General features: G+C 42.1%; 1 protein-coding gene across 2 annotated transcripts in view; it reads right to left on the bottom strand.

Annotated features, from left to right (window-relative positions):
- The window catches only part of BAG4 (BAG cochaperone 4), a 37,671-nt gene that overhangs the window by 5,294 nt on the left and 5,549 nt on the right, over positions 1-26,828 (bottom strand). Inside the window, exon 2 of one of the 2 annotated variants that reach the window (XM_066235567.1) lies at positions 21,405-21,512. The exons of the other annotated variant lie outside the window; for it this stretch is intronic. Coding sequence (XP_066091664.1) covers positions 21,405-21,512 — 108 coding nt within the window. The remainder of the gene's footprint in view (positions 1-21,404; positions 21,513-26,828) is intronic. 2 annotated transcript variants of the gene reach the window in all.

The raw sequence follows: 26,828 nt of genomic DNA, 5'->3' as shown, positions 1-26,828 counted from the left end.
CTCCCCCCTTCTCTCTCTCTCTCTTCTCTATCTAAAACGAATAAATAAAAAATTAAAAAATTAAAAAAAAAAAAAAAGGGAGAAAATGCTTAATATAGTAACTGGCACGTAGTATGGTCAATAAACTGTATTTATTTATTTATTTTTAAAGATTTATTGATTTGAGAGAGGAGAGAGAGAGAGAGAGAGAGAGCAAGAGGCGAGGAGAAGGAAACATCAACCTGTAGTAGTTGCTTGCCATATATGCTTTGACCAGACTGGCCCAGGGTTTCAATCCAGTGACCTCAGTGTTCCACATCGACACCTTATCTACTGCGCCACCACAGGTCAGGCAGTAAATATTTATTATATCATTATTGTTGGTATCGTTATGGCAAGGTAAGGAAATGACCCAGATCTGACTCCAGATCTCGTGTTCTTTGTACTACCCCACTCTGCTGCCCAGATAATAACAGCAGACAAGAGACAAATTACTCATTTATTGCTTATTTTAGTTTTAAATCACCTATCCAGACTATTATTGACACCCAGAATCCTGAGTTTAGTGATCTGAACAGAATTAAATCGAAACTCTAAATTTAAATGATTACCTTAATGTTTTCTATTAATTTCCACTTTACCTTTTTTAAATGGTTAATACACAGAATCAAGTTTTTTCCAATACTCATCTTTTTCACTAAGACTACATAATCCTTCACACTTTAGATAGAAGAATAAGAATTATATGATGTTATCTAGACTTATTGTGTGGATCATTTTGCAATGTACACAAATATCAAATCATTATGTTGTATGCCTCAAACTATTATTTCAGTTACACCTCAATAAAAAAAAAGTCCTGATATCTTACACAGCTGTTAATGACTGAAGAAAATAAAATTCAAAACTGATACCTAACACATCAAAAAGTGGGATAAATCAATGTGGGAAGAGAGCTCATAATACCATGGAAAATAACTTAAATTCTTAGTTATACTTTTTTATGGCAAGAAGATAAAAGACTAGAAATCACCACATGGCCTGGTTCAGTTGAAGATCCCAGCAAGGAATCATTCCCTGTTTGGAGGCTGTTAAGGTCTTCTGCCCATAGGTAACTGTGCCTATACAAAGAATCCCTTAATACAACATACACAATTAGAGACTGAAAACATTACGTGAGGCCCTGGCTAGTGGCTCAGTGATAAGCGTATGGACCTCCTGAGTTTGATTCACAGGCAGGGCACACAGAAGTAACCATCTGCCTCACCCCTGCTCCTGCTCATCTCCCCCTCCTGCAGCCAGTGGCTCAACTGGTTCTTACATGGCCCTGGGCGCTGAGAAGAGCTGTGGTGATCCAACATGTCAGCTTGAGGCACTAAAAATAGCTCAGTAATCAAGTATCAGCCCCAGATGGGATTGCCGGGTGGATCCCAGTGGGGGCACATCTGGAAGTCTGCCTCACTACCTCTTCTCCTCTCATCTTAAAAGAAAAAACAAATAAGAAAAAACATTACATGACTTTTTGTACCGTTATTTAACTTCTAGAAATTCTTCCTAGCCCTGGCCAGTTGGCTCATGGAAAGCATATCAGCCTGGTATATAGATGTCCTAGGTTTGATTTTCAGTCAGGGCACACAAGAGAAGTGACCATCTGCTTCTCTCCTCCTCCCTCTCCCCCTTTTTTCTCTCTTCCCCTCCCACAGCCAGAGGCTCAATTTGTTCAAGAGTGGCTCTGAGTGCTGAAGATAGCTCCAATGGTCTGAGCATCAGCCTCAGGCACTAAAAATACCTCGGTAGACTCCAGCATCAGCCTCAGACAGGGATTGCTGGGTGGCTCCCTGTTGGGGTACATGTGGGAGTCTTTCTCCCCTCTTCTTTTTTTTTTGTGACAGAGAGACAGAGAGAGGGACAGATAGGGACAGATAGGACGGGAGAGAGATGAAAAACATCAATTTTTCATTGTGGCTCCTTGGTTATTTGTTGATTGCTTTCATATGTGCCTTGATTGGGGGGGCTACAGCAGAGCAAGTGACTGGCTCAAGCCAGTACCTTGGGCTGAAGCCAGCAACCATGGGGTTATGTCTATTATCCCATGCTCAAGCCAGCAACCTTGGGGTTTCGAACCTGGGTCCTCCGCATCCCAGTCCATTGCTCTATCCACTGCACCACCTCCTGGTCAGGCTATCTTCCCTCTTCTCACTTAAAAAAAAGAAAAGAAAAATAATCACACAAAATTGTGAACACCTAAATGTCCTATAATAATGGAATGATTAAGTGGATGATAGGCTATTCATTGAGGAATTATATTCTGCTTTAACAATTCACTGTTAGAATTGACCAGATTATTTAATGATATTAAAGAATTACATTTTTTTCTTTAAGTTTTAATAATGACATTGTGGTAATGTTTTAAAAGTTTCTTATATTTCAAAGTTACACATATAATTACAAGTGAAATAATATTATGCCTGGAATTTGCTTCAAAATACTCCAAGGCTATACAGTGGTACCTTGAGATATGAGCAGACCAACATATAATTTTTTTTTTTTTTAAGATAGGAGCTGTGACTTGGTCCGTATTTTTGTTCGAGATCCGAGCAAAATTAAGATACGAGTCGTTATTCGGGAAGTTGCCACTAGTTGGTGTGTTGGCGGACGGGTCCAGCATCAGCAGCACAATACCAGCATCTCATTCTTTCTTACCTGCCGCCCGCAGAATCAATTCGAATCTCATGCTCTGTACTCGTTCTTGCATCCTTTTTGCATTTTTTACTAACTTTTTTTGTGTGCTACCATGGGGCCAAAGAAAGTGAGTGTAAAGGGCAGTGGTGAAAAGAAGAGAATGATGTCAATAGAAGGCAAGAAATAATAGAAAAACATGAGCTTGGTGTATGAGTGATTGAACTGGCAAGGCTGTATGACCACAATACATCTACAATTTGTACCATCCTTAAACAAAAGGATGCCATCAAAAGCACAAATCCAGCGAAAGGAACTACAATTCTGTCCCAATTAAGGCCAAATATCCATGAAGAAATGGAGAAGCTTCTGCTGGTGTGGGTGAAAGAGAAAGAGCTGGCAGGAGATACAGTGACGGAGACTGTAATATGCGAAAAGGTACATATTATTTATGGTGACTTGAAGAAGAAAGAACCATCAACCTCAAAAGAGGCAGCAGAAGATACGTTTAAGGCAAGTCATGGCTGGTTTGAAAATTTCAAGAAGAGATCTGGCATCCATTCGGCGGTGAGTCATTGTAAAGCTGCGAGTGCTGACGTTAAGGCAGCTGAAGAGTACATCACACGTTTTGCTGCGCTTATCACAAAGGAAGGCTACATCCCCCAACAAGTGTTCACCTGTGATGAAACAGGATTGTTTTGGAAAAAAATGTCCCGGAGGACTTTCATCACTGCACAGAAGAAGCTGCTAGGCCAGGGGTCTCAAACTCAACTCAGCATGTGGGCCGCAGAGCAAGATCTCAGCGGTTCGGCAGGCCGCACTAGGTCTACAAAAGGCAACTGTTACGCAACACTTTTCTCACTGCAGTTGAAAACAAAAAAAAATCAGTACAACAAGCACAATCGTATATGCAGTTTACTCAGTGTCACAAAATGACCAGAAACTGTAGTTCGCATCACAACTGCTGTTAACTAAGCTAATATCTAGCTAGGATGCTAGAGAAATGAAAAATACAAGTAGGCCCCTAGGCTTACCTAATTTTATCCAAAATATTTTGAACTTCGTGGATTAGTCTGCGGGCCACACAAAATTGTTTGGCGGGCCGCATGCGGCCCGCAAGTTTGAGACCCCTGTGCTAGGCCATAAACCCATGAAGGACCATCTGACCCTTGCATTGTGTGCAAATGCTAGTGGTGACTGTAAAGTAAAGCCACTGCTAGTGTATCATTCTAAAAATCCTCGAGCCTTTAAGACTCACAAGATTCTTAAAAACTGTAGGTTATGTGGCGCGCCAATCCTAGGGCATGGGTTACGTGGCAGTTTTTTATTGAATGGGTAAATCTCGTCTTCGGTCCTGCAGTGAAGAAATATCTTCAAGAAAATAAACTCCCAATGAAAACATTACTAATCCTTGATAATGCTCCAGCCCACCCACCTGGTCTTGAAGACGACATTCTCGATGAGTTCAAATTCGTGAAAGTCCTCTACCTCCCACCCAACACAACTTCAATCTTGCAACCTATGGATCAGATCATTTCCAACTTTAAAAAGCTTTACACAAAGCATTTGTTCCGCCGCTGCTTTGAGGTGACTGAGAATACATTCTTACCCTTCAAGAGTTTTGGAAAGATCACTATAACATCGTGATATGTTTACGCATTATTGACTTGGCATGGCAAGAGGTTACAAGAACAACCTTGAACTCGGCATGGAAAAAGTTATGGCCTGATGTTGTTGCAGACAGGGACTTCAAAGGATTTAAATCAGAGACCAAGACTGAGGTAGAAGAGTTGGAGGAGATTGTGTCCCTCGGAAAGTTGATGGGTCTGGAGGTAGATGAGGGTGACATAAACGAGCTTGTCAAGGAACATGAGGAGGAACTCAACTGAGGAGTTGAAGGAGCTACAGATGATGCAACATACGGAACTTCTGCAAGAGATTAGTAGTGAGGAGAAGGTAGAGTTGGAGGAAGTGATTTCTACAAGTGAAATTAAAGACATGCTGGCAATGTGAGAGAAGCTTTCAAGTTTCATTGAAAAGAAACACCCAGAAAAAGTTTCAACTGGTCATGCTTCATCATCTTTTTTTTTTTTTTTTGTATTTTTCTGAAGTTGGAAATGGGGAGGCAATCAGACAGACTCCCGCATGCGCCCGACCGGGATCCACCCGGCATGCCCACCAGGGGGTGATGCTCTGCCCATCCGGGGCATTGCTCTGCTGCAACTAGGGCCATTCTAGTGCCTGAGGCAGAGGCCACAGAGCCATCCTCAGCACCCAGGCCAACTTTGCTCCAATGGAGCCTTGGCTGCGGGAGGGGAAGAGAGAGACAGAGAGGAAGGAGAGGCAGATGGGCACTTCTCCTGTGTGCCCTGGCCGGGAATCAAACGCGGGACTCCTGCATGCCAGGCCGACGCTCTACCACTGAGCCAACCAGCCAGGGCCACTTCATCACTTTTTAATGACACTTGTTTGTCACATTTCCCTAACATTTTAAAAGGCAGGCAAAAGCAAACCTCTTTGGATAGATTTTTATTCAAAAGTCCTGCAAGTACAGAAAGTGCAACCAAAAAGTCAAAAACAGGTGATGATTAAATAAAAAATACGCAATGTTAAGCTTAAGTAAGTACATTTTTTTATAATTACTTTTTGTGGTTTCATTTTAAGTAAAGAAAGTGCAGTTTCAGTTTACATTTAGTGTTAGGAAAGTGCAGTTTTAGTTTACGTGTCTACAGTGCCTGCATCCCTACCTCCCTACCTCCTCCTCTGCCATTCACCTCCATTAGCCACACTCGTCTGTCTTCAAGGTAAGAATACAGTACTAAATAACACTTTTTTCTTTTATTTCATATATTTTGTTATCATTGGTAAAGTATACATGTGTGTTTCTTAATTAAAGACGTCTTTTTTTCATAATTTCGGATGGTTTGGGGATGTTTCACAGGGCTGGAATGGATTAAATCTTTCAGTTATTTTAAATGGGAGAAATTTGTTTGATATACGAGTTGACTGAAGTTGACTGACGAGCTCGGTTACAGAACTAATTAAACTCATATCTCAAGGTGCCACTGTAGATGAAATAAGATAGCTATGCATTGCTACTTGTTGAAGCTGAGAGATGGGTACATGGGAGATTAACATGGAAAGTACACATGACAAGTAAAGTATATGTACAATAAGTTTAAAGCTGTATAAATGTGATAGGGAAAAGGCTACAAACAAGTCTACCCAAATATGGATATATTAGTGTGTGGAACATAATTTTTCTCTTACCCTTTTAAGTTCTTCTAGCTAGACTAATATTCAAACTAACATGAGACAGAACAACAGAAGAAAATAACCAATTTTACTACATATGTACACTCAGGGGTTCCATAAGAGTATGAAATCCAAGGTCACAGTGGGCAGTTGAGGCTTATATGCCATTCTGGACTAATGAGAGGGAGAAAGGGAAAGTAGGAAATTCACAGGTAGATGAGGAAGAGCAAACATGGTGAACAAATTCTTGCTGGACCACCCAGAAACAAGAGGACACAGAAGGGAATGGAACAGACAGACTAACCTGGATCCTCCTATCTGCTTGCCACACTTAATTCATGTACGCTACGGTAAACAGCTAGAGCAGGCGTTGGGAACCTTTTTGGCCGAGAGAGCCATGAACGCCACATATTTTAAAATGTAATTCCGTGAGAGTCATACAACGACCCGTGTACATTATGCATTATCCAATAAAAATTTGGTGTTGTCCCGGAGAACAGCTGTGATTGGCTCCAGCCACCCGCAACCATGGACATGAGTGGTAGGAAATGAATGGATTGTAATACGTGAGAATGTTTTATATTTTTAACATTATTATTATTTATTTAATTAAAGATTTGTCTGCAAGCCAGATGCAGCCATCAAAAGAGCCACATTTGGCTCGCGAGCCATAGGTTCCCAACCCCTGAGCTAGAGAGAATGGCTCCCAGCCGTTAAGCTGCTTTTTCAATCTGAATTCTTTTAAAAGGGAAGTGGGAGGGTCAACGGTTTTTTTCTGAGTCTTTTGTTTCTTAAAAATAACCAGCTTAAAATAATCAATATCAAAAAGGAATATTTTGAGTTGGCAAACTCTGCTTTCTCTCAGTAGGATAATATAATTAAAAGTGTTTTATTTCTTTTATTTTCCAAATTTTTAATAATAAAGTTGTACGGTATTCCTCTTTAAATTTATTTGTTGCTTTTAGAGGGGAAGGGAGAAAGCCAGACAGAGAGAGAGAGACAGAAACATCAATCTGTTCCTGTAGGTGCCCTGACTGGGGATCAAACCAGCAACCTCTGGGCACTGGGAAGATGCTCCACCCAACCAAGCCATCTGGCCAGGGCAAGTTATATTCCTTTGTATAATAATACAAATTTTGTTGATGCTATTTAAAAGGTCATGAAATCCTAAGTGTGTGCAGAATCCAGTGGGCTGCTAGGACCACAGCTAATTCACTGGTATCCAGGTAGCCTTTTTAATGAAGGGAAACTTGTATCTGATGACAGCAAGCTGGGATTAAGCTTGTCAGCAGATTATGTCAAGAGGAAATCTGAAACTGAAGAATAAAATCTTTGACAGTCACTGAATTTCTGTAAAAGTCTCATTTTAGATTCCAGAAGAAATCAGGAGACTGTAGTTCTTTAAACTCAGAGAAATTCCAACTGCTCCTCTTGTTCTAGATGTAAATATAGACATGACTTAGCACTCAAAGTCAAAATAATGTCACACCATATGTCATCCCACTGCAAACTAAAGATTATTTAGTATGAAATACTTCTCCCAAAAGGTGTTGTCACAGTTAATGGACTGTTGTGTAGATGTAGAATCTAAAGAAGAGAAAAGTGGTCAGTTCTCTTACTCAGAAAGCGATATACTATTCAGTGAATTCCCTTTCCATTTGATAAATAAATATCAAACAGCAGCCTGACCAGGCGGTGGCGCAGTGGATAGAGCGTCGGACCGGGATGCGTAAGGACCCAGGTTCAAGACCCCAAGGTCGCCAGCTTGAGCCGGGCTCGTCTGGTTTGAGCAAAAAGCTCACCAGCTTGGTTGGACCCAAGGTTGCTGGCTAGAGCAAGGGGTCACTCAGTCTGCTGTAGCCCCACGGTCAAGGCACATATGAGAAAGCAGTCAATGAACAACTAAGGTGTCGCTACGAAAAACTGATGATTGATGCTTCTCATCTCTCTCCATTCCTGTCTGTCTGTCCCTATCTATCCCTCTCTCTGACTCTCTCTGTCCCAGTTAAAAAAAAAAAAAAAAAGGCAATCAGAATCAAAGCAAAAAAAAAAAAAGTTTCTTCTAGCAACATCACAAATCCTCCTTGTGTTTATATTGAAAAACATGGAAGGCTTCATCACAAAATACTCCAATAGCAACTTGAATTTCTACTAATACTCATTTCTGAAATTGACAAAACTATTATTATCCACCAGCTGCTTCCTCATGCAATACCTCTACTCAAAGAACCATTCCAATATTTGTCTCACAGAGGCTCCTTACCATAGTACTTAATAAACTTTATTTTACAACCTAGCTCCCCTTTAAATCGAATGTCAAAGTGTACTGGCTCTGACCAACGCCTTTTTGTATCATTTTCTCAGTTCACAATGTTATAAAAGGACTTTTCATCTTTGTTAGATGATTTCTATCCCCAGGCACTCTGTGTTCTATGGTGTAATCTCTTAGAAGCCAAGAGAAGATATCTTTTTATGAGAAAATCAATGTGAAACACTCAACACATTTCATCCTTTGGAAGATACGTGGGAAAGAAATTTTAGAAAAGCAAGCTGAGCCTTGGCCAGGTAGCTCAGATGGTTATAGTGTTCTCCTGATACACTAAGGTTGAGGGTTCCATCTCTGTCTGGTTATGCCACATACAATAATCAACCAATAAATGGAATAACAAATTGACCTCTCTCTTTCTCTCTCTAAAATCAATCAATAGCCCTGGCTGGTTGGCTCAGTGGTAGAGTATAGGCCTGGTGTGTGGAAGTCCTGAGTTCGATTCCCGGCCAGGACACACAGAAGAAGCACCCATCTGCTTCTCCACCCTTCTCCCACTCCTTCCTCTCTCTCTCTTCTCCTCCCGCAGCCAAGGCTCCATTGGAGCAAAGGTGGCCTGGACAGTGAGGATGGCTCCATAGCCTCCACCTCTGACACTAGAATGGCTCCAGTTGCAATGGAGCAACGCCCAGATGGGCAGAGCATCACCCCCTAGTGGGCTTGCCAGGTGGATCCCAGTCGGGCGCATGCAGGAGTCCATCTCTCTGCCTCCCTGCTTCTCACTTCAGAAAAATTAAATAAATAAATAAATAAATAAATAAATAAGATCAATAAATAAATAAAGTTTTTTTAAAAAGAAAAGAAAGTTGAATTAATGATCAGTAAGGATTTTAAACAACCCACATCATTACTAGAAAACCTGCATGTTTGTCATATAAATTTCTTCCTGGTTTTGATATATCTTTATGAGTTTATACTTTTTCCCAAGTACCCAAGAACTACCTGATATACAGCTGCAATGTACATGTGTACAAAAGAACATGGAGTCAGAATAATATGTATTAGCCTTGCAGTTGCTAAGGATGTTGGATAAAGATGAGCTAATGATCACATTTCAGCAATGTTTCAAAGTTTTTAAGTCTTCTGAAAAGTAGCCTGGCAGCAGAGCAAAGAAAAATGAAGGCGTTCCTGGCTCCGTTTCAGAGCTCTGATGCAGAGGCGAAAGAGGAAGAAAATCAGGCCAGGCTTCTTTCACCTCCACAAGTCCTCAATGGGAATGAAGAAGCTATTAAAGCAAATAAGAAGTAAGTAATCTTGGTTTAAAGAACTCAGAGAAAACCTCATGAACGTCATCAACAGTCTGCCAGCAGTATCTCCTGCTTGTAGAAACACAGCCTCTGCAGGAGCGGCTCTCACACCCGGCGCCATAAACCGCCCTCCACACTCCTCTTAAACAGTCCTTATTAGCTGCAAAACAAACCTCTGAAAAATATGGAAAGCTGTGTATCAGAGACTGCCCCCAATACCTGCATAGCACATAAATGCACCTGAAAGGAGAGTAGGCTAACCAACTTTGTGGATTGGTCAGAAGCCTTAGCAACATTAATAGTTTCTAAAGAAACAGATGTAAATTCCACACTCTCAGAAAACAAACACATGAAATTAGGCATTCTTGATTTATTAAACCTGTTTCTGAATTAGAATTTTTAGGATTTATAAAATCTACCAAACAGAAGAATGATCATGTGGCAACACTAACATGAAGTAGCAGTTAGAAGGTGAATAAATGAAACCATTTAATTTTTTAAAATTTATTTACTGACTTTAGAGAGAGAAACATCAATCTGATTGATCTGTTTCTGAATGTGCCCTGACTGGGTACTGAACTAGCAACCTTTATGTACAGGATGATGCTCTAACCAACCAAAGTATTTAGCCAGGGAGAAATCATTTCTTTCTTTCTTTTTAGCATGAGAGAGAGAGGAGAGATGAGAAGCATCAACTCATACTTGCGGTAGTTGTTCATTGATTGCTTTCTCATACGTGCCTTGACTGGGAGCCTTCAGCAGACCGAGTGACCCCTTGCTCGAGCCAGCGACCTCTGGACTCAAGCCAGCAACCTGGGGTCATGACTATGATCCCACACTCAAGCTGGTGACCTCGGGGTTTTGAACCTGAGACCTCAGCGTCCCAGGCCAAAGCTCTATCCACTGTGCCACCATCTGTTCAGGCAAAACCATTGAACTTTTTAAAAAAGAAGCCAGTCAGGCAGGAGCACACCGGTGCCTTTCCTTTCTGCCCTGCCCCGGCGCGTCTCTCTCCTAAGCTCCCCTCCTTGGCCTCTGTAATTTGTTTCCTAAGCCCATTTCTTCTACCTCTGTCACTTTCTAAATAAACTTTTTTTTACATTTTGAAAAAAGATAAATAAAAATAGAAAAAGAAAGCAGTCATATATACATATCACTAACAAAAGTCTGTTTCAGTAAGAAGATAATTGTGAATCTGTTTCATCAGAAAATGCATGTGCTACCCCATACGGGTGTATGTCTATTACCTTTGGGTTTAGAATCCAACAACTTGTATATTGTATCTAAAAGCTTTCTCACATCTCTGCTGTTGCTTTTAAAAAGTCATTACTAAATAATAAGTGAATCTTTCTTGAACATATGTAATATATGCATGTAATAAATTCCTTTACCTAAGGGGGAAAAGTGTTATGTCCTAAGAACAATCCTTATCAATAAGATTAATTGATGAAATCATTGCTAAGAAAAATTGTGACTTGAAGGAGTTTTGTCTTTCCCTTATGTTAACTGTAGAAATAATGCATACTGCTCCTCAAATTGATCTATATGTAATTCCATTGAAAATCCAAGCTACCTTTTGTGCTGATACTGAAAAGTTGATCCTAAAATTCATATGAAAATCCAAGGAACCCAGAACAGCCAAAAAAATTTTGGAAAAAAAAAAAGGGAAGGTAGGACTCATACTTACTAATTTCAAAATTTACTATAGGCCCTGGCCGGTTGGCTCAGTGGTAGAGCGTCGGCCTGGCGTGCAGAAGTCCCAGGTTCGATTCCCCGCCAGGGCACACAGGAGAAGCACCCATCTGCTTCTCCACCCCTCCCCCTCTCCTTCCTCTCTGTCTCTCTCTTCCCCTCTCGCAGCGAGGCTCCATTGGAGCAAAGATGGCCCGGGCACTGGGGATGGCTCCTTGGCCTGTGCCCCAGGCGCTAGAGTGGCTCTGGTCTCAATGGAGCGATGCCCTGGAGGGGCAGAGCATCGCCCCCTGGTGGGCAGAGCGTCGCCCCCTGGTGAGTGTGCCGGGTGGATCCCGGTTGGGCGCATGTGGGAATCTGTCTGACTGTCTCTCCCTGTTTCCAGCTTCAGAAAAAAACAAACAAACAAAAAAATTTACTACAGAACTACAATAACCAAAACAATTTGATACTAGCATAAGGACAGACATAAAGACCAATGGAATAGAACTGAGAGTCCAGAAATAAACTCATATTTATGGTCAATATATTTTCAACAAGGGAACCAAGATAATTCAGTGAGGAAAAATAGTCTTTTCAACAGATGGTACTGAACACTTAGAGAGGGAGGTGCAGAAGAATGAAGTTAGACACTACTTCACACCATATACAAAAATTAACTAAAAATCGAACATAGATTTAAATGTAAAAGCTAAAACTACTTTTTAAAAAGCTCCAAGAAGAATAAACATAGAGACAAATCTTTGTGATTTGGCTTCAGTGATGGTTTCTTAGAAATGGCACCAAAAGCAAGAACTACAAAAGAAAAAAGGATGAATTAGACTTCAAAGTTAAAAACATTTATGCTCTGCCTGATCAGTGGTAGTGCAGTGGACAGAACATCAACCTGGGACACTAAGGTCCCACATTCGAAACCCAAGGTCACCAGCTGGAGCACAGATTCATCAGCTTGAACACAGGGTTGTCAGCTTGAGCCCAGGATCATCAACATGATCCAAGGTCGCTGGCTTGAACAAAGGGTCAGCTGGAGCCCCTGGTCAAAGCACGTATGAGAATCAATCAACAACTAAGGTGACACACTACAAGTTGATGCCTCTCATCTCTCTCCCTTCCTCTTTCTCTCTCTCGGTTGATGCTTTTCCTGTCCCTCTCTCTCTCTCTCTCTCTCTTCTTGCAAAACACAAAAAACATTTGTGCTCCAACAGACACCACGAAGAGAGCAAAAAGACATGCACAGACTAGGAAAAATATTTGTAAGTCATATATTTCATAAGGAACTTTTATCTAGAATACATAAAGAACTTTTATAACTCAACAGTTAAAAATCTCAATTTAAAAATGGGCAAAGGATTGCCTAACCAGGCAGTAGCACAATGGATCGAGGTCGACCTGGGATGCTGAGGACCCAGGTTTGAAACCCCAAGGTCACCAGCTTGAGTGGGCTCACCAGCTGGAACGCAGGGTCGCTAGCTTGAGCGTGGGGTCATAGACATGACCCCATGGTCTCTGGTTTGAGCCCAAGGTCGCTGGCTTGAGCAAGGGGTCACTGGCTCTGCTGGAGCCCCGGTCAAGGCACGTATGAGAAAGCAATCAACGAACAACTAAGATGCAACAACAAAGAATTGATGCTTCCCATCTCCCTCCCTTGCTCTCTCTCGCCCACTTAAAAAAATAATTTAAAATAAATGGGCAAAGATCTGAATAAATAGTTCTCCAAATAAGATATACAAATGACTAATAAGCATATGAAAAGATGCTCAACATAATTAAGTCATCAGGGATCAGCAAACCAAAACCACAATGAGATACCACTTCATGCATACTAGATATCACATCTTAGTTAAAACAGCATTTCCACTCCTACGCATATACCCAAGCAAGAGAACTGAAAATGTATGTCCACATAAAAATTGGTACACGAGCCTGGTGGCACAGTGGATAAAGAGTTGTCCGGGAATGCTAAGGTCACTGGTTCAAAACCCCAGGCTTGCCTGGTCCAGGCCCATACAGAAAGCAATTACTGTGCGTTGATGCTTCCCATTCCTCCCCTGCTCCCTCCTCTAAAAAATGAATAAAATCTTTAAAAAAATTTTTTAAATTTATACACAAATATTTATAGCAGCATAATTCAGAATAGCCAAAAAGTGGGGGGGAAAATCAAATTTCTTTTTTTTTTTTTTTTTTTGCATTTTTCTGAAGCTGGAAACAGGGAGAGACAGTCAGACAGACTCCCGCATGCGCCCGACTGGGATCCACCAGGCACGCCCACCAGGGGGCGATGCTTGTAGCTCTGCCACGACCAGAGCCACTCTAGCGCCTGGGGCAGAGGCCAAGGAGCCATCCCCAGCGCCCGGGCCATCTTTGCTCCAATGGAGCCTTGGCTGCAGGAGGGGAAGAGAGAGACAGAGAGGAAGATGGGGGGGGGGGGGGTGGAGAAGCAAATGGGTGCTTCTCCTATGTGCCCTGGCTGGGAATCGAACCCGGGTCCCCGCACGCCAGGCCGACGCTCTACCGCTGAGCCAACCGGCCAGGGCCGGAAAAATCAAATTTCTATCAGCTGATAGATAAAATAAATATAACCACAGAATGGGATATTATTTGACCATAGAAAAGAAATAAAGTAGTGATACATGCCACAACATGGAAGAACATTAAGCTAAGTGAAACCGGTCACAAGATACCATGTATTAAATGATTGTTTATATGAAATGTGCAGAACAGACAAATCCACAGAGATAAAAAATGAGATTCCAGGTTGCCAGGGGCTTGGTGGTAAGAGAAATGGGTTGACAGGTATACAGTTTCGATTTGAGGTGATAACAATGTCCCAGAATTCAGCAGAGAGTATAGTTGCACAACCTTGTGAATGTACTAACAACAACAGAACTGCACAACTTTTTTTTTTTTTTTTTAGAGAATTTTTTTTTTTTCTTTATTCATTTTTTTTTTAGAGAGGAGAGAGAGAAACGGGGGGAGGAGCTGGAAGCATCAACTCCCATATGTGCCTTGACCAGGCAAGCCCAGAGTTTCGAACCGGCGACCTCAGCATTTCCAGGTTGACGCTTTATCCACTGCGCCACCACAGGTCAGGCATGAGAACTGCACACTTTTAAAGGGTGAATTTTATGGCGTGTGGCACTAAGCAATAACAATGCCTGCTTCTTACCAGACCTGTGGTGGAGCAATGGACAGAGTGTGGACCTGGGATGCTGAGGTCCCAGGTTAGAAACCCCGAGGTCATTGGCTAAAAGTGCAGGGTCACTGGCTTGAACTGATTCCACGGTTGCTGGCTTGAGCCCAAAATTCGCTGGCTTGAAGCCCAAAGTGGCTGGCTTTTTTTTCCCCTAAAGATTTTATTTACTGATTTTTAGAGAAAGGAGAGAGAGAAAGAAATGGGGGGGGGAGCAGGTTGCATCAACTCATAGTATAGTAGTTATTACTTCTTGTATGTGCTTTCACCAGGCAAGCCTGAAGGTTTTGAACCGGCAACCTCTTCATTCCAGGTCGATGCTTATCCACTGCACCACCACAGGTCAGGCACAAGGCTGCTGGCTTGAGCAAGACGTCACTATCTCGGCTGGAGCCCCCCCTTCAAGGCACGTATGAGAAGCAATCAACAACTAAAGTGCCACAACTACAAGTTGAAGCTTCTCATCCCTCTCCCTTCCTGTCTGCCTCTCTCCACCCCCTCTCTTTTTCTTGCAAAACCAAACAAAAAACAATGCCTGCTTCTCAATTTCAGTCTTAGGAATGATGATACATTTAGTAAATCGAAGTGTGTAGATGAGTGGTAACAATTTTTTCCCTTTATTTTGCATCCCACCATCTCTGATCCTAAAGCTCATGTATACAGTACTTTACTATGATTTTTGTTCCGCTGATTGATTTTTAGAGAGAAAGGAAGGGAGAGAGAGAGACAGAGAAAGAGAAACATCAGTCTGTTCCTGTGTGTGCCCTGACCAGGGATCAAACCGGCAACCTCTGTGCTTCCAGGTGATGCTCTACCCAACTGAGCTATCCAGCCAGGGTTTTATTACTATTTTTTAAAAATCAATTGCTTTTATATTTTCCTTAGGTAAATAAGCAAATCTTGCTGTAACTTTGTTTTTATTTTTATTATTGATTTCAGAGAAACACAGAGAGGAAAGGCGAGAGAGAGAGGAAAGCTCTCACTTGATGTTCCACTTAGTTGTACATTCACTGGTTGCCTCCTGTGTGTGCTCTGACTGGAGATCAAAACCCCAACCTTGGTGTTTGGGCAACGCTCTAACCAACTTAGCTAACCCAGCAAGGCTAAGCTTGCTCTAACTTACTAAATTCTTCTGGCTCAAACTCGATCTTAATGGATTGATATATTAACAAATTAATGTGAAAAAAAAGGAACTATGTTTTTATTTGTTAAAATGAACTAATTATTCAGTCCATAAAGAAACTTACTGCCATTATTTCAGCTTACATATCACGAATAAATTAGAACAGAATTGAATATAGTATCCAACTATTTGAAATCCATCAGGAATGCACTATTATTGTTTAGAGTGATCTGAAATTTTAATTCTGCACAGAATATTAGTTTACATGAATTTTGACCTGGGTCTAAATTTCAAATTCTTTAGGCCCTGGCCGGATAGCTTAGATCAGGGGTCCCCAAACTACAGCCCGCGGGCCACATGCGGCCCCCTGAGGCCATTTATCCGGCCCCCACCGCACTTCCAGAAGGGGTACTTCTTTCATTGGTGGTCAGTGAGAGGAGCATAGTTCCCATTGAAATACTGGTCAGTTTGTTGATTTAAATTTACTTGTTCTTTATTTTAAATGTTATATTTGTTCCCGTTTTGTTTTTTTACTTTAAAATAAGATATGTTCAGTGTGCATAGGGATTTGTTCATAGTTTTTTTTATAGTCCGGCCCTCCAATGGTCTGAGGGATAGTGAACTGACCCCCTGTGTAAAAAGTTTGGGGACCCCTGGCTTAGATGATTGGAGCATTGTCCCAACATGCCGAGATTGTGGGTTCAATCCCTAGTCAGGGCACATGCAAGACTCAACCAATGATGGCATGAAACAAATCAATGTTTCTCTCTCTGTCTCTCTCCCTTCCTCTCTCTGTAAAAATCAGTACATTAAAAAGAAAAAAATTCTAAATAAAATTCATTCTTTGAAAGCTGCTTAAATGCAGCCACTTTATTATTATTTATTTTCTTTTTAGTGAGAGGAAGGCAGGCAGAGAGACAGACTTCCTCATGCACCCCAACCAGGATCAAGCCAGCAAGCACACTAGGGGGCAATGCTCTGCCTATCTGGGGCCATTGCTCCATTGCAGAGCATTATTGTAACAACTGAAGCAGAGGCCACAGAGACATTCTCAGAGTCCAAGGCCAATTCTCTCAAACAGATTGAGCCATCACTGCAGGAGGGGAAAGAGAAAGAAATAAAGAGGAGGGGGAGGGGTGGAAAAGCAGATGGTTGCTTCTCTGTGTGCCCTGACCGGAATCAAACCTGGAACACCCACACACCGGGCCAGTGCTCTACCACTGAGAAAACCAGCCAGGGCACTACAACCATGTTTTAAAAAACTATTTGCATATAGATATATGGTATCTAGATAGAGGTCGATGCTTTATCCACTGTGCCACCACCCGTCAAGCTAAGCAGCTTTCAAAGAATTTGAATTTTAGATACACAAGACACACAAGTCAGAATTCATGTAAACTAATGTTCTCTGCAGAATTAAAATTTCAAATCACCCGAAACAAATCCTTATCTCATGTTATACAATAAAGAAGTAAAAAAAAATGTTGAATAAAAAAAAAAAGCAAGGTGCAGGAGAATGCTGGTATAAAACTAATCATATCAAGTTTAAAAACAGCCTGACCAGGCAGTGGTGCAGTGGATAGAGCACTGGATCGGAACACAGAAGACCCAGGTTCGAGACCTCGAGCTCGCCAGCTTGGGCGCGGGCTCATTTGGTTTGAGCAAGGCTCACCAGCTTGAGTCCAAGGTTGCTGGCTTGAGCAAGGGGTTACTTGGTCTGCTGCAGTCCCCTAGTCAAAGCACAAATGAGAAAACAATTAATGAACAACCAAGGTGCCGCAACAAAAAACTGATGCTTCTCATCTCTCTCCCGTCCTGTCTGTCCCTATCTGTCCCTCTCTCTGTCGCAAAAAAAAGTTTAAAAACATGTTAAATAACACTATATCAATGCATATACAAGTAGTAAAAGCATAAAAACATATTTAATATAATAAATATAACTTCAGAAAATAGAAAGAAGTGTTGTAAGGAGCTCCAATTTTATTTGTTTTACTTCTTTCTAAAAATCTAAAACAAATGTGACTTAAAAACTTACAAAGAAGCCTGACCTGTGGTGGCGCAGTGGATAAAGGATCAACCTGGAACGCTGAGGTCGCCGGTTCAAAACCCTGGGCTTGCCCGGTCAAGGCACATATGGGAGTTGATGCTTCCTTCTCTCTCTCTCTTTCTCTCTCTCTCTCTTCTTTTAAATGAATAAATAAATAAAAATAATTTTTAAAAAACTTACAAAGAAGATGCTGGGTAAAAAACTGCATATGTTTTCTGTACTCTTTCAGTATGCTTGAAATAGTTAAAATTAAATATTTGTCTAAGCCAATAAGACAGCAAAAGCAAAAATAAACAAATGGGAACAACATCAAATTAAAAGCTTTTGCACAACAAAGGAAACCGTCAAGAAAATGAAAACGCAACCTACTGAATGTGAAAAAATGTTTGCAAATTCTATTTCTGATAGAGTTAATATCCAAAATATATAAAGAACTCATACAACTCAACAGCAAAAAAAAAATCAAAACACAAAAAACAAATACAAAATACCAATCAGGTTAAAAAATGGCAGAAAAAGCCCTGGCCGGTTGGCTCAGCGGTAGAGCGTCGGCCTAGCGTGCGGAGGACCCGGGTTCGATTCCCGGCCAGGGCACACAGGAGAAGCGCCCATTTGCTTCTCCACCCCTCCCCCTCTCCTTCCTCTCTGTCTCTCTCTTCCCCTCCCGCAGCCAAGGCTCCATTGGAGCAAAGATGGCCCGGGCGCTGGGGATGGCTCTGTGGCCTCTGCCCCAGGTGCTAGAGTGGCTCTGGTCGCAACATGGCGACGCCCAGGATGGGCAGAGCATCACCCCCTGGTGGGCAGAGCGTCGCCCCATGGTGGGCGTGCTGGGTGGATCCCGGTCGGGCGCATGCGGGAGTCTGTCTGACTGTCTCTCCCTGTTTCCAGCTTCAGAAAAATGAAAAAAAAAAAAAAAATGGCAGAAAATCTGAATAGATATTTTTCAAAGAAGATATATAGATGGCCAGCAGGTATACAGAAGAGTCTTAGCATCACTAATCATCAGGGAAATAGAAATTAAAACCACAATGAGGTATCACCTCCACACCTGTTAGAATGGCCATTATTAAAAAAGACCAGAAAAAACAAGTGTTGGCATGGACATGGAGGACTTTTGCAATACTAATAGGATTATAAACTGGTGCAGCCACTATTGAAACCAGTAGGGAGGTTCCTCAAAAAATTAAACATAGAGCACACTCTCTACACCTTTCCCTTCTTCCTCCTCTTCCCTCATATGCAAGCATCTCCCAAATCTAAGAGAGCCCAGGAGACTGGAAATCAGAGAAGTAATGGACAGCGGCCGCTCATCTCAGGCTAACCCCCTGAACCTGTCTCCAAGGCCTCCTTTTCTCTGACTCCTCAGAGAGCCAGAGCAGCCCACCCAGCTCTCTCCTGCTGCTGCTCCTATCCTAAGCTCTTCCTTGTTTCACTGTCCCAGCTTTAATAAATGTATTCTCAAAAAAAAATTTTTTTTTAAATTAAAAATATAGTATAACCCAGCAATGCCACACATGAAAATATATCCAAAAGATACAAAAACTAACTCAAAAAGGTATCGCCCTGGCCAGATGGCTCAGTTGGTTAGAGCACCGCTCTGATGCACTGAGGATGCAGGTTCTATCCCCATTCTATCCCCAGTCAGGGCACACACAGGAACAGATCAATGTTCTTGTCTCTCTCTCTCCATTCTTCTTTTGCTAAAATCAATAAATAATTGACCACGCAATGGTGCAATGGATAGAGCATCGGACTGGGATGCGAAGGACCCAGGTTCGAGACCCCAAGGTCACCAGCTTGAGCGCGGGCTCATCTGGTTTGAGCAAAAGCCCACCAGCTTAGATCCAAGGTCGCTGGCTTGAGCAAGGGGTTACTCGGTCTGCTGAAGGCCCGCAGTCAAGGCACATATGAGAAAGCAATCTATGAACAAATAAGGTGTCGCAACACGCAACGAAAAACTAATGATTGATGCTTCTCATCTCTCCGTTCCTGTCTGTCTGTCCCTATCTATCCCTCTCTCTGACTCTGTCTCTGTAAAAAAAAAAATTTTTTTTCAAAAATTAATCTCCTGTGACTTGTTAAGTTATATGATCAGAATGTGACCCACTAAAAAAAGCTATTTGTATCCTCATGTTCACTGAAACATTATTTACAAAAGCAAGACATGGAAACAACCTAAATGTCCATAAATGGATCAACAGAGAAAGAAAATGCGGTGTGTGTGTATACACACACACACTATAGACTATTTACTCAGCCATAAAAACAGAAGGAAATCCTGCCAGTTGGAACTACATGGCTGTACCTTGAGGGAATTATGCTAAGTGAAATAAACCAGACAGAGAAAGACAAATGCCACATTATCTCAATTATATGTAGCATCTAAACAGAAACACCCAACTCAAAGATACAGAGAACAGACTGGTGGTTTTGGGGGTGAGAGGGCAGCAGGAATAAATGAAGGCAGTCAGAAGGGACAAACTTCCAGCTATGAAATAAATCAATTATGAAGATGTAATGTACAACATGGTGACCATGGCTAATACTGTAGTGTACATTTGAAAGTTGCTAAGAGAATAACTTTTTTTTTTTTTCTTTTTTTTTTTTTTTTCATTTTTCTGAAGCTGGAAACAGGGAGAGACAGTCAGACAGACTCCCGCATGCGCCCGACCGGGATCCACCCGGCACGCCCACCAGGGGCAACGCTCTGCCCACCTGGGGGCGATGCTCTGCCCATCCTGGGCGTCGCCATGTTGCGACCAGAGCCACTCTAGCGCCTGGGGCAGAGGCCACAGAGCCATCCCCAGCGCCCGGGCCATCTTTGCTCCAATGGAGCCTTGGCTGCGGGAGGGGAAGGGAGAGACAGAGAGGAAAGCGCGGCGGAGGGGTGGAGAAGCAAATGAGCGCTTCTCCTGTGTGCCCTGGCCGGGAATCGAACCCGGGTCCTCCGCACGCTAGGCCGACGCTCTACCGCTGAGCCAATCGGCCAGGGCGAGAATAACTTTTAAAAGGTCTTATTACAAGGAAAAAAAATTTATATGGTGTAACTATATATGGTGAGGAATGTTAACTGGCAGTAGTATATATTGGTGACCATTTGGAATATATACAAATATCAAATCATTGTTATATACCTGAAACTAATATAATGTTATAGTATATATCAATAATATTTCAGAAAGAGGTCAATTTTTTAAAAATAAGTACCTTTTATTTTTGCTTCTGATAAACTAGTATGCCTCAACCTATCATTGTAATAGGTAATATTTACCTACATATTTCTTTATCTCTGAGCTAAAAATATCAAGATGATTAAGATACAATCCATTAAATAACAAAAACCCATATATCGCCTAACTGCTGGTGGCGCAGCGGACAGAGCACCAACCCAGGATGCTGCGAACCAGGCTCAAAACACCAAGGTCGCCAGCTTGAGTGCAGGCTCCCCCAGCCTGAGCACGGGATCATCAACGTGATCCCATGGTTGCTGGAGTGAGCCCCAAAGGCCGCTGGCATGAGCAAGGGGTCACTCACTCTCCTGTAGCCCCTGGTCAAGGCAAATATGAAAAAGCAATCAATGAACTAAGGTGCCGCAATGAAGAACTGATGCTTCTCATCTCTCTCCCTTCCTGTCTGTCTGTCCCTCTGTCTCTGTCACACATACACACACAAAAGCAGACAGTGAACAACTAAAGTGCTGCAACTACAAGTTGATTCTTCTCATCTCCCTTACTGTCTGTCTCTCATGCACATGCTAACAAAACAACAAAACCCCACACATCATTACTATAAAATCTTCACAGGTCTTGAAAATAAGTCAGTTTATTAAGAAAAAACTCAGAAAGTCTATTGATTTTAGAGCATACCTGCCCTTGCATTTCTGGTCTTACAGTACATGCACTTGGGTAAGGAGCCCTAGGCCGAGCAGGAGAATCCCAGGAGTTAGAACTGTAGCTAGGATATGGTGGCTGCTCCTAAAAAACAGGGGGGAAATAAACTCAATTTTACTAACATTCTTACATCACTCTGGAAAGTTGATAGAGGCAGGCATAAGTTTCAAAAAAATTTAAAAAAGCAATAGAACCCCAGTTCTATTGATAAAATCACTCATTATCAAATTGATACAGATATATGACAAATCACATAACAAAGCAATATTGACTGTCTAAGTAAAATCTGTTCTTATGCTACCAAACCAAATGATATGTAAAGGAATTCTACTATGTCAAGATGATTAGCAAGATCAGAGACATTAGATTCCTTTCTCTCTCTCCAATCACTACTCCCATCACTACTAAATTTAGTCAGTACAGCACAGTGGCTAGAGTGCTGACCTGGGACACTGAGGACCCAGGTTTGAAACCTCGAGGTCACTATCTTGAGTATGGACTCGCCAGCTTGAGTGCGGGGTTGGTGGCTTGAGCATGGGATTGTAGACATGTCCCCAAGGTCGCTGGCCTGAGCCCAAAGGTTGCTGACTTGAAGCCCAAGATCACTTGCTTAAGCAAAAAGGTCACTGGCTCGGCTGGAGCCCCCCAATCAAGGCACATATAAGAAGCCATCAATCAACAACTAGAGTGCAGCAACCACGAGTTGATGCTTCCTATCTCTCTCCCTTCCTGTTTGTTTGTCCTGTCTGCCTGTCTCTCCAAAAAAAAAAGGAAAACAAACAAAAAAAAAACACAGGCAACCCCAACCAGAAGCCTGGAGAAAAACCAAGGCAGCAGACTCAGAACATAGCAAGAAATAAACGTTGCCCTGGCCGGTTGGCTCAGCGGTAGAGTGTCGGCCTGGCGTGCGGGGGACCCCCGGGGTTCGATTCCCGGCCAGGGCACATAGGAGAGGTGCCCATTTGCTTCTCCACCCCCCCCTTCCTCTCTGTCTCTCTCTTCCCCTCCCGCAGCCAAGGCTCCATTGGAGCAAAGATGGCCCAGGCGCTGGGGATGGCTCCTTGGCCTCTGCCCCAGGCGCTAGAGTGGCTCTGGTCGCAGCAGAGCGACGCCCCGGAGGGGCAGAGCATTGCCCCCCTGGTGGGCGGGGCATCACCCCTGGTGGGCGTGCCGGGTGGATCCCAGTCAGGCGCATGCGGGAGTCTGTCTGAGTTTCCAGCTTCAGAAAAATACAATAAATAAATAAATAAATAAATAAATAAATAAATAAATAAATAAACGTTTACTATTGTAAGCCACAACTCTTGTAGTTGTTTTTTACTACAAGAAAAGTCAACAAGTACAATAACTAAATATCAGTTGGTAACATAACTACAAAGGAAAAAAACAAACTGCAAAGGAAAAGAACAAAGAAGCACCTATTTAAAACGACTTTTAAAGTACATTATACTGAATATACATCCTCAGTGCAATATATTCCAAGGACAAACTGAACTGCAAAGAAACCCAATTACCATATTTCCCCATGTATAAGACGCACCCTTTTCCAAAAAATTTGGGGTCTAAAAACTGAGTGCGTCTTATACAGTGACTGTGGCATTTCAAATGCCATAGATGGAACTGAGGAAGAGGCAATATATGAAGACTGTGATTCATCCTCAGACACAGATGAGGACAAGCTAATGGATGAGAGTTTTGACAGTGATGAGGAGTTGTATGAATTTTCTGATGAATAAAACGAGTTCAATAACTTTATGTAATACATTCTTTTTCAAATTTTGGGCCCCAAAATTAAGGTGTGTCTTATACATGGGAGCATCTTATACATGGGAAAATATAGGTAATTTTAAAGTCATAATGTTGGTATTATTATTTTTATTAATAGCTTTAGTGGGATAGAGTTCACGACCACACAATTCACCCATTTAAATCATACAATTCTGGCCTGACCAGGCGGTGGCGCAGTGGATAGAGCGTCGGACTGGGATGCAGAGGACCCAGGTTCGAGACCCCAAGCTTGCCAGCTTGAGCGCGGGCTCATCTGGTTTGAGCAAAAAGCCCACCAGCTTGAACCCAAGGTCACTGGTTCCAGCAAGGGGTTACTCAGTCTGCTGAAGGCCCGAAGTCAAGGCACATATGAGAAAGCAATCAATGAACAACTAAAGTGTTGCAATGCACAACAAAAAACTAATGATTGATGCTTCTCATCTCTCTCTGTTCCTGTCTTTCTGTCCCTGTCTATCCCTCTCTCTGTCTCTGTAAAAAATAAATAAATAATAAAAAATAAAAAATAAATAAATCGTACAATTCTGTGCTTTTTAGTACATTCCAGATATGTGCAATCATCACCACAATAAATTTTAGAACATTTTCAACATCTCAAAAGAAAATACTGTACCCTTTAGTTATACCCCCTTATCTCCCTTTCTATTTCTTTGTATTACCTATTCTGGATATTTCATATAAACAGAACCATAGAACATGTGATACCATGTGACTGGCTTCTTTCACTTAACACTGTCTGTTTGTTTTTAGCAAGAGAGACAGACAGACAGAGACAGAAAGACAGGAAAGGAGAGAGATGAAAAGCATCAATTCTTCATTGTGGCACCTTAGTTATTCATTGATTGCTTTCTCAAATGTACCTTGACTGGGGACTCCAGCCAAGCCAGTGACCCCTTTCTCAAGCCAGGGACCTTTGGGCTCAAGCCAACGATCATGGGGTCATGTTTACAATCCCATGCTCAAGCCAGCAACCCCACGCTCAAGCCGGCAATCTCAGGCTTTCAAACCTGGGTCCTCAGAGTCCCAGGTCTACACTCTATCCACTGTGTCACCGCCTGGTCAGGATTAACATAATGTTTTTGAGGTTCAGCTATGTTGTACCATATATTAGTACTTCATTCCTTCTTGTGGCCAAATAATATTCCATTGTATTCAAATACTACATTTTGCTTATCTATTCGTCAATTGATGGGCATATGGATTGTCACCACTTTTTGGATAATACTGCTATAAATATTCACTAATAATTTTTTATGTGGACAATGCTTTCAGTTCTCTTGAGCATATACCTAGAAGTGGAATTGCTGGGTCATATGGTACCTCTGCTTAACAATTTGAGGAACTGGAAAACTGTTTTCCAAAGCAGCTGCACAGTTTTACATTCCTATCACCAAGGTATAAGGGTCCCAATTTCTCCACATCCTCACCAATACTTGCTTTTTCTCTGGTTTTGTTTTTATAACCATTCTATTGGGTGTGAACTGGTATCTCATTATGGTTTTTTTTTTCATTATGGTTTTGATTTGCAGTTCCCTAATGACTAATGATGTCGAGCATTTTTTCCTATTCCCACTGGCCATTTGTATACAATTTTTAAGAACTGTCTTCAGATGTCTTGGCCATCTTCAAATTGGGTTATTTCTATTTTATTGTTCAGTTTTGGGGGGGTGTTGTTTTGAGAGAGAAAGACAGGAAGGGGGAAATGAGAAGCATCAATCTGTAGTTGTGTCACTTTTTAGTTGTTCATTGACTGCTTCTCATATGTACCTTAAGGGTGGGGGCTCAAGCCAAGCCAGTGACCCCTTGCTCAAGCCAGTGACCTTGGGCTCAAGCCAGCACCTTAAGATCATATCAATGATCCTGTGCTCAAACTGGTTATCCTGCATTCTAGCCAGCAATCTCAGGCTTTCAAACCAGGGCATCAGCATCAGGGCACATGCTCAACCCACTGCACCCTGGCAGGGTATCTCGGTTGGTTAGACTTAGAGCATAGTCCACAAGCACAGAGGTTGTGGGTTTGATCCCTGGACAGGGTACATATAGGAACAGGTGTTCCTGTCTCTCTCTTTCACTCCCTTCCTCTAAAATCAATAAACACTTAAAAAGAAATTTTAAGGACCTTTAAGGATCACTTTTTTTTTTTAATGTTTTTTTATTTATTTATTCATTTTAGAGAGGAGAGGGAGAGAGAGAGAGAGAGGAGAGACAGAGAGAGAGAAGGGGGGAGGAGCTGGAAGCATCAACTCCCATATGTGCCTTGACCAGGCAAGCCCAGGGTTTCGAACCGACGACCTCAGCATTTCCAGGTCGACGCTTTATCCACTGCGCCACCACAGGTCAGGCTAAGGATCACTTTTTAAAAAAAGGTTTTCATAAGCCTTTTTTCATAAGTGATAAGAATATGAAAGTTGTGACAAAGGAAATTAGATTAAAATTATGCAAATAGATAATAAATTTATTTACTTTTCTTTTGAGGAAAAAATATCTAAATCTCAGATGAGACTGGAGTCAACTTCTTTTATATTAATTTTAGAACTAACTAGTTTTGTAAAAAGAAGACTTAGCTCAGGCCATTTAGCTCAATTAGAGCATCATCCCTAACTGCCAAGATTGCGGGTTCAATCCCTGGTCAGGGCACATAAGGGAAGTAACCAATGAATGCACAACTAAGTGGAACAACAAATGAAAGCTTCCCTCTCTCACTCACTCCTACCTCCCTCTCTCTCCCCCCCCTTCCCCTTTGTCTCTCTAAAATCAATTAATAAATTGTTTTAAAAATTAAAAAAAGAGCCTGACCAGGCAGTGGCACAGTGGATAGAGCATCGGACTGGGACATGGAGGACTCAGGTTCGAGACCTCGAGGTCGCCAGCTTGAGCGCAGGTTCATCTGGTTTGAGCAAGCAAGGCTCACCAGCTTGAGCCCAATGTCGCTGGCTCGAGCAAGGGGTCACTCGGTCTGCTGTAGCCCCCAGATCAAAGCACATATGAGAAATCAATCAATGAGCAACTAAGGAACCGCAACAAAAAACTGATGCTTCTCATCTCTCTCCCTTCCTGTCTGTCTGTCCCTATCTGTCCCTCTCTCTAACTCTGTCTCTACCACACACACAAAAAAAAATTAAAAAAAGAAAAAAGTAGACTTATGGTTAAATTCAATGACTTACTAACATGCTCCCAAAAAATAACCCCAGCTCCAACAAATCTAACAGAGGAATCTGAGTAGTGCTGCTACTACCTAAGTTCTATTTACAAATTTGTTTATATTTTTCATAAAAAATTTCAAAAAATTATTAGAAAAGTACATTATAAATTATTTTTAGGCCTTGGCTGGTTGGCTCAATGGTAGAGCAATGACCAGGCATGTGGAAGTCCTAGGTTCAATTCCTGGTCAGGGCACACGGGAGAGGTGAGAATCTGCTTCTCTCCACTTCCCTTCCTCCTTCCTTTCTCTGCCTCACGCAGCCATGGCTCCATTGATTCGAGCATATCATCCGGGCTCTGAGGATGGCTGCATCAAGCCTCTGCCTCAGGCGCTAAAAATAGATCAACTGGGAGCAGCTCCAGATGGGCAAAGCATCAGCCCCAGACAAGTTGCCGGGCAGAGCCCAGCCTGGG

This window comes from Saccopteryx bilineata, chromosome 6, assembly GCF_036850765.1.
Source record: "Saccopteryx bilineata isolate mSacBil1 chromosome 6, mSacBil1_pri_phased_curated, whole genome shotgun sequence".
Lineage (NCBI taxonomy): Eukaryota > Metazoa > Chordata > Mammalia > Chiroptera > Emballonuridae > Saccopteryx > Saccopteryx bilineata.
This window is presented reverse-complemented; position numbering and strand designations above follow the sequence as displayed.